Source organism: Onychomys torridus, chromosome 2 (genome assembly GCF_903995425.1).
Source record: "Onychomys torridus chromosome 2, mOncTor1.1, whole genome shotgun sequence".
NCBI classification, from domain to species: domain Eukaryota; kingdom Metazoa; phylum Chordata; class Mammalia; order Rodentia; family Cricetidae; genus Onychomys; species Onychomys torridus.
The window spans coordinates 106,077,022-106,086,191 of NC_050444.1; the positions used below are offsets into that span (position 1 = coordinate 106,077,022).

The 9,170-nt window shown below is 41.6% G+C and overlaps 1 protein-coding gene across 1 annotated transcript; it reads right to left on the reverse strand.

Annotated features, from left to right (window-relative positions):
• Positions 1-7,079: 7,079 nt before the first annotated feature.
• Ifne (interferon epsilon) lies at positions 7,080-7,718 on the reverse strand. The gene has a single exon (XM_036177594.1). It carries the CDS (start codon positions 7,711-7,713, stop codon positions 7,135-7,137), a length of 579 nt encoding a protein of 192 aa, XP_036033487.1. The 5' UTR covers positions 7,714-7,718; the 3' UTR covers positions 7,080-7,134.
• Between the last annotated feature and the right edge of the window lie 1,452 nt (positions 7,719-9,170).

Genomic DNA, 9,170 nt, shown 5'->3' on the forward strand with positions numbered 1-9,170 from the left:
ATGAAAGCAGTGCTGAGAGAGAAACTCATAGCACTAAATGTCCACATAAAGAAGTTGGAGAAATCTCACACTAGTGACTTAACAGCACACCTGAAAGCTCTAGAACAAGAAGAAGCAAAGTCTCCCAGGAAGAACAGATGCCAGAAAATTATCAAAATTAGAGCTAAAATCAATAAAATAGAAATAAAGAGAACAATACAAAAAATTAATAAAACAAAGAGTAGGTTCTTTGAGAAAATCAACAAGATAGACAAGCCTTAATCCAAACTAACGAAAAGACAGAGAGAGAGCATCCAAATTAACAAAATCAGACATGAAAAGGGGGACATAACAACAGACACTGAGGAAATCCAGAGAATCATCAGGTCATACTTCAAAAACCTCTACTCCACAAAACTGGAAAATCTAAAAGAAATGGATAATTTTCTGGATAGATACCACATACCTAAGTTAAATCAGGAACAGATAAACCATTTAAATAGTCCAATAACCCCTAAGGAAATAGAACAGTCATTAAAAGTCTCCCAACCAAAAAAAGTCCAGGACCAGATGGTTTCAGTGCAGAATTCTACCAGATCTTCAAGGAAGACTTAATACCAATACTCTTTAAATTGTTCCACACAATAGAAGCAGAAGGAATATTATCAACCTTCTATGAGGCTACAATTACCCTGATTCCTAAACCAAACGAAGATGCAACAAAGAAAGAGAACTACAGACCGATCTCCCTCATGAACATTGATGCAAAAATACTCAATAAAATACTGGCAAGCAGACACCAAGAACACATCAAAACAATTATCCACCATGATCAGATAGGCTTCATCCCAGGGATGCAAGGGTGGTTCAACATATGAAAGTCCATCAATGTAATACACCATATAAACAAACTCAAAGAAAAAAACGACATGATCATCTCACTAGAAGCAGAAAAGGCATTTGACAAAATCCAACACCCCTTCATGATAAAGGTCTTGGAGTGATCAGGAATACAGGGAACATACCTAACAAATATAAATATGGTTTTTGACAGTGAAATATTATAAACTCATGCAACTTGATTTTTGAAATTACTATAAGACAGATTGTAGGGTAAAATTTCCAGTCAAGGAAATCCACCCTGGCCCTGAAACCAGAGCCAAATCTGCCCCTGACCAACTGAACATGAAGTCAATGAATCCCTGAGTAGGAAAACCAACCAATCCCTGATCAGAAAACCAACCAAACCCTGAGCACGAGTGCAAAACTCTAGTCAATCTGAGCTTGTCAAACTCAAGGGGATTGAAATCTGACCAATTTCCTCCTGGAAAATCTTCTCCCTGGAAAAACTCCACCCCTAAGAAGCCCTATATAAGCCTCACTACCTGTTCAGTCGGCAGCTGTCTTTCTCCACCCTGGCAGAGGCAGCCAATCTCCTGGATTCCTCCTTCCAAAAAAAAATCCCTTGATGGAGTTTTGGGTGAAGATTTTTTTTTCCTGGCACTGAGCAGAATCTCTTCTGGGAAGCTCCTTAGGGGAGCATAGCAGAGCTCAGCTGTAAAGTCTCTCAGAGAGGAGCAGGATTGTCACATCCTGCAGGGAGGCCATCCCCCACTGGATCCCAGCTTCAGGTATATCCTGACTTCCCAACAAGTCAGGATACCTTTCTCCTCACAGCTGTAGGTATCCGGGATACCTTTCTCCTCACAGCTGTAGGCATATCCTGACTTCCCAACAAGTCAGGATACCTTTCCCTCTGGAACTTTCACAGACTCCAGAAGAAAGTTGACATAAATGGAACAAAACAAAATCACCACAGCTAGAAAAGTGCGGTCGTGCATCTCTAATCCAGAGGCATGTTGATATGAGTGTTGTTTCCCCACAGAATTCAAGAACAGCTCAAACAAACAGTATAATTTGGTTAAGACATGTGTGATCTAAACAAAGAACAATGTGAAGTTCTGCACACAACATTCAGAGACATAGAAAAAAAAACATTCATTTATTCCCAGGGGATATGAGATGTGAGGTAAAGTGAAGAGTCAAAATGATGGCATGGGGATTGCTAGAACATTCCTTGGGACAGGGTAAGAAAGGAGCTTCTCCTTTCCATTCAGTGCAAAGGCTCATCCCAGCCACACAGGGAATGCCAAGCACTACCTCGCAAAGTTGGTTTGTTCCTTAAAGTCCTGTGACAGAAAAGTTAACAGATACCTTTGTGCTAAGATTTAAGAATTTCTGTCCTTGTATCTTTGTTATGAGTCTAGCCTTTAAGAACTGAGCCAACTGCCCAGCCCAGGAGAGACTACCACCTGCCTTAAACCAGTATATTCCTAAGTATACTTTAATACTTAACATAGGCAAGGGCAGATCTTCCCCCCATCAAAGAAGTTCTCACACCCCCAACTCTTTCAAAGAAGCTCCTTTTTTTAAAAAAAATTATTTTATTTTACAGCAGACAGTGACCATCACAGTCAAATGCATGGGGTGCCCAGCCCAACTGATACATCTATAATGCGAACCCCTAACCGAAGGCTCAGGGAACATTGCAGAAGAGGGTCAGAAGGATTCTAAGGGTCAGGGTGCCAAGAAGTCTGTTGTGAGATTGTGCCTTGTAGATATGACAGGGAAGCTACACCAGGAAATCTCAACCACATGGCTGCCTAAACCAGACCTGAACAATGACAACACCAGTTGACGTGGCGACCCAGATGGGGGAGATCTCATGGGGCTTTATCCTTAAAGGAAGCCTTATGAGCAATGAACAACTTCTGATAGAACTAGTCTTCCCTAGGGATGAGCCCCTTAATTGGTTCCCCAATATTGAGTGGCTCCTTGTTCATATGTATATGAACAAGCTGGAGAAGAGGAGGCTAGGGATGGAAAAGGGAGGCAAGCATGGGAGGGTAGGTGGAAGGAGAAGTGGGAAATTATTTATTATATTTTAATTAAGTTAAAAAAAGAATTTCCGTCTTTGATGTTCATTAATGTTTTTTTTTTTTCCCATTTTGTCTTTTCAATGTTCATGTGCCCATACAGTAGTTTTGTTTGTTTGTTTGTTTTGTTTTGTTTGTTTGTTTTTGAGACAGGGTTTCTCTGTGTAGTTTTGGTGGCTGTCCTGGATCTTTCTCTGTAGATCAGGCTGGCCTTCAACTCACAGAGATCTGCCTGGCTCTGCCTCTCAAGTGCTGGGATTAAAAGTGTATGCTACCGCCACCCAGCACACATAGTAGTTTTAAAATAATAAATTATTTAATGAAAGCAAAAAAGGGTAAGTGAATTAATGAAAATACATAAAAAGTATATTGTAGCCATTTCTTATTCAGCTGGGTGCATTAGTTAAATGGTTTGGTGGCACAAGATATAACTCAGTTGTTCTGAATTTCAAGTTCAAAGCCTTGCCTGGATTGCAGAGTGAGTTCAGTATAGTGAGATGTTATCTCAAAATGTTTCCCCCAAAAAAGGGAAAGGAAAAGAGGGCGGGGCACATAGAGTGCTTGAGTGAGGACCTAAGCTCAACCACAATGTTGAAAAACTCATAGAAAGGTTGTAACGGATGAGGAAGAGTGTCCCAGAGAGCAGCATCAGGGATCAGGAGACACAAACATGGAAAGTTTATCATGGTGAGGGCAGGATCACCGCCTGACTCATGAAAATACTCTACAAATCCCCCAGTGTACCCTACCTGTCTCAGCACCCAACAGTGGACTGTGTCTCTTCCACATCCCTGAATGTCGGCTTTTGTCATTATTGTCCTGTCTCCACAGTGCACAAGGCCATGTTCAGCTGTTGTAAAGAAGACTGTGTGTGATGTAAAGATTCTGGACTCTGCACTTGAAGGGATTAGTAGGAAACACTTGAAGGCATCTTTACAGGTCAGAATGTGTGCACTTGTGGTTCCCATCAGTACAGGTGTTGGCTACTTAGTCCCCAGCCAGTGGGGCTATTTGGGAAAGCTGAAGAAAATAGGACACAGGATTTTGTAGACAGTTTGAACCCCTGGGATTGGGTGCTGCAGTTTGCTCGATTGACCCTATTTCTGCCTGTTTCTGATTCTTGACTGTGAACTATATGGCCAGATGCCTCACATTCCTGCTGCAATGCCTTGGCCAATATGCTGGACGGTGACCTCTTGAAGTGAGAGAGTCAAGTAAGCCCTTCCTCCCTTAGGTCCCTTCTTGTTAGATATTTGGTTACGGTAATGAGAAGAGTGATGCAGTGCCCTGCATGTGGGGCAGGGAGAAGCATGAGTATCTGTTCACTTTAGCATACATTATGTGTATCAGAACCACCGCTCTGGGGTCACTAATCCCATTCATTTTCCTTTTGGACACAGCTACATACGTTTCCTTGTGGTTGATGGAAGCCGTACTTTTTTTTCCTTTCCCATTAGTTGCATCATAGCACATGTTTAAAAAAAAAAATGGGAAAGACTCAGTCATTTGATTGACCCCACCCAGTCCAAATGAAGTCTAACAGAACAATTGCTTAGCGAAACTCAGATGACATCTTTTTTTAAAATTGTTTTTGTTTTTTGTTTTGTTTGTTTTTTTAGAGACAGGGTTTCTCTGTGTAGTTTTGGTGCCTGACCTGGATCGCGCTCTATAGACCAGGCTGACCTCGAACTCACAGAGATCCATCTGGCTCTGCCTCCTGAGTGCTGGGATGAAAGGCTACACCACTGCTGCCTGGCAACATCCTTTTTTTTTTTTTTTTTTTTTTTTTTTAGTAAACATAGAATTTCAGGCCGTGTCTTCCATATCCAGGGTCAAGGCTACACACTTGCATCCACCTCTACAATTGTACCAAGAGGTGGCAATTCCCACCCCCCATTTCCATTTCTGTCTCTCGCTGATTGCTATTCAGAACCAGAGATGGTTTTACTCTACCCCACCACTCCTCCAAATGGTTTCTCTGTATAGGCCTGGCTGTCTGGAACTCACACTGTAGACCAGGTTGGCCTGTCTGCCTCTGCCTCCTGAGTGCTGGGGTTAAAGGTGTGCTCAACAACTGCCTGGCTTTCTCTACACTCGTGTTTAACAGCTCTGGTTGTTTCCATGTACCACCTTTCATAGAGCATCTGATTTCTCAGTTTTGAGGAAAGGGATATCTAGAGGAGGGGAAGTGTCTTTTCTTTAATTCAGGATGCAGAGGGTATAACACAGGCTATAAGATAGTTATTATCCCAAATGATTATTTTGCTGCAATATTGCAACAGTGCATGCATTTGTGCCGCAAGTCGGGGTACCTTGGGATGGAGTTTCTGCTGTGGCTCCTGCTAGCATGTCACTTCATCTTTGAAGTCTTGTTTTCACCTGAGAAAAACAGATAATCATAGAAAGTACCTTGCAAGGTTGTTTGGAGAGTTGAATAATTGTTAGATGACGGATTTGTTTCTGGAAACTTCCTGGTTTAAAGGAGAAAAACAGCAACAAAAAGTTTTCCAGACCACGAGAAGCAAAACGACCTGTATTTTCAGTCAAGTGTGGTAAATACTTCTTCCCTGACTCCACTACCTCTGCATGAACTTAAGAGTAAACAGATTCTGTCCTGGGCCTCACAGTGAAGTCAGCAAGGACTTTTTCCTGCCAGCTAGCTCCTGTGTTTCAGTTGCTGGAGAGATTGCTTTAGTGTGGAGACTGCTTCACCTTCAGAAGCCCATTCAGCTTCTCCCCATTCATTTCAAGCTCAATCTAGAAGCTTCCACCAACAGTTGCTTGCAATGATTAAGCTAAACTGGGATTGTCTGGTTCTCCAGCAAGCCTCTACATTCAGGAGTAACTTCCATGGCAGATTACCCAATGACTGTGAAGTAGCTATGGGGCTTACATCCCTTGCCTTGCTGCTTGTATTTGAATAATGTAGCAAAGATACCAAGTCTCAGTGGACTTCAGACATTTTGCTCCACATTGCTTTGTGACGACTTCTTAAAAGGCTTGCCTAGGAGAGATGCAATCCTGTCACCAGCAGACCCTTCCTGAAGCAGAAATCCCTCCCTGTGGCATGATAGCTTCCTCCTCACACTCCACCTCCTAGCCACTGCCTGCCAAGAGCAGGCTGCTTCAGTCCTCTTTCCTCTGGCCTTCAGCTAGCACCTTCGTTCAGCAGCAAGGCTCTTTCACTGATACTTCTGATAGTTCTAACTAGCTAGATACATTAGACTTAATTTGTAATATTCACATGACTCAAAATTACCACTTAGAAACAAGAGTAAAAACTCTCCTTCCCCAGTCTGCATCCCCAAAGCTGCTGTTCCTTCCTCTACAGTACAGTAATTTATATTTCATGTGTCCTTCAGTTCTTCATGGATAGTAAATACAAATATTAAAGTTATTTCATGGTTTTGCCCAAATATGCCACTTTTACACATTTTCCTAGTTTTTTTTGCTTTATGTATTTTTGTAGGGGAATTGTCTCCTCATTCTCTTCAGCAGAATCATGTTCCCTTGCTTAAATATGGCTTGTACCAACTTCTGCTGATCTGGCAAATTATAAGAGCATTTACCAATCAATCCAGAAAAATTTCCTGCCTCCTCAGCAGTCTGTGAGTCTATTTTTCTTAATTAAAACTTGAGGAGTTACCTAGTAGGTTAAATGGCATGTTATTTAGTTGTAATCTGCATTATTATTATTATATGAGAGTGAGATTAAATCTGTTTTAATTCCTTTGCAAATTGTTCATGTCTTTTGGCCATATTTATATTAGTCTCTTGTAACAGAAATATTCAGTATTTGATGCTAGTTTCAAATCTTACTCATTGCCTCTAACAATTTCTGGTAAACAAGGAATTCATTGGAATGAATGCTGTATGTTAAGGAATGCTCACTACATTAAAGGCATAGTTCATCGTATCTAACTGCACAATTCTGTGAAAACTCACCATTTGAAGAAACAATGATAAAATTTCAATGAATTCATTTTAATTCTCAAATAAATTAAAATTGGTAGAAAACATAACATGGCATGGCAAAATGAAAACACCTGTGGCCAACTCATGCACTCTTCAGACACAGTTAAAGACCCGCAGAAGCAACAACAAGGCAGCCCAAAGACGAAAGGGCAATGCTCATAGAGCGAGCCACTCTATGGCTCACTCTCACTCTGCCACCAACCCATGCTTTTAAAACCCCTCGTTGGCTCTTGCTTCACAGTGTTCAAGGGTCTAGTGCTTGTTTGCTCAGCCATCCTGTGAGCCTGAACACAAAGACCATACAGCGGTTGAGTTCTACCTGGACAATGATCCAGGCACAGCTGCTGTGCCTCTGGTTTTCCAAGTAGTCGTGGATCCTCCTGAAGTATGCTTTAATCTGTAACCTAAGGCTCTGCACACTGGAGCCTCCACTCTTCGGCTCTGCTTTCAGCCCAGCTAGTGACTCCATGTATGTCAGCTGTTGGTGAAGCGCAGCTAGGACTCTCTCTATACGGCTTTCCTCCCAAATGCCCAGAGAAATATGTGTCTGGAAGAGGCTGAAGGTCTGCTGGAGGATCTCGTGCAGAACAGCCAGGGCATGTCCCTTTTGGTACTGGTGACGACTCACAGGCTGCCAAGGAAGCAGGAAATTTTTCCTGTGTGCTAGACACTGCTGGCTGGATGAGATTGGCAAAGCTTTCAGTAGCTGAAGACTTTCTCCATCCATTCTTGATTGGAAGAGAATCAATTTCGAGTCTAGGGAGGAGACAGTGCAAAAAGCCAACAGCAGCAACACCGTTTCAGGGAGCTGTTTGAGGAGCATGGTGAAGGACAGAAACACCGCTCTCTATGCTCACCTTGTGAAACTCCAGTTCTAGGAAATGTTTGTCTTTCATTTATCTCAGAATATGATGGACAGCAGCATTCTTTCTGTTGCCTCTGCTTCCTTGTGTGTCATTTCCCCAAGTTAATGTCTTCGGTTTTCTAGTTCCCACTTCAAGGTTTTTATGGAACATTTCCTTTACTCTCCCCATTGTGTTGGCTGTTTGAGCAAGTATTGAAAGAGCAGGACTCACTGTCTGCTTTTCTGGAGACAATTACAGTTGTCCAATCTGATCCGCTACTACCCTCATTATTTATTACATACAAGGTTTCATTTAACACACTGCACCTTCTAAGTGTTCAGTCAGGCTTAGTAATGTTCTTTTATTGAGAGGAAGCTTTTTTTTTAAAGCTATATTATTTCGTGGAGTATTATTTATCAAAGCCTAGCAATACTTTGACCACACTCAGAGGTAAACATTAAAATCCACAGGCTGATCACTTTGAAACTTCAAGTAGAACTGCCAATGTGCACAAGTAATCTGGAAATAGGATTGTTTTGTATCTCATCAAATCCATTTAATATTAATATTTTAGCTTATAAAATAAGATAAAAGTAAAAATTATCAAGAGAATGTGGCTATAGTCTCATGAGAGCGGCAGAGTAGAAACAACCTACAAGAGCAATGTAATGGCTACAAATGTGTTGGTTCCTCTACAAACATACGAAACCCGGTAAGTGATAAAATGATGTATGAGAAGAGATGGAGGCAGGTGGTTGGTCCATTTTCCCTAGGCCAGCTGCGACTATGGTAAACCAACGAGAACATCTCTATAGCAGTAATGGCTCTTGAATGACGAATACCCAGCTCCACATTGCTAAGACCCTCCTGAGTAAGTCTCTGTCTTCTACCTACCTTCTTGGCTTCACCCCCACTTGTAGTAAGTGTAGTTGAGGGAACCAGACTCCAGAGGAAGTAAGACTCAGTGCCCCATAACACAGCTGGTGTGTTTGCTGATGATTCTCTCTGAAGCATCTCTTGTGCTTCTTTAGTGACTATGGCCTATCCGAGGCCCAGCCTCCTCTCTCTCTGTCTCTCTCTGTGTCCCTCTCCTCTCTCTCTTCTGGAAACCCAGTGTACTTTGTACCCCCTTTAAAATATCTAACATATGTGGAGCATTTCATCTACCTGTCTTACAACCTCCTCAAATTAAAAGTCTCTTAAGAATATAAAACAAATGAGCTTATACCTACACTGCCATAGTAAATGTTAATAAATATTCACTGAGTGAAGTAATGTGTCCTACCATAAAATGATACAGCACATTAAATCTCTGATTATTTCTCTGAAGGCAGTTTTTGGGTGAAACAATTACGTGCTAAAACACACAAACCTTTTAAATATTTGTTGTCTCATTAAATGTTTGGATAATGGAACTTAAGTAGTCTCAACATAT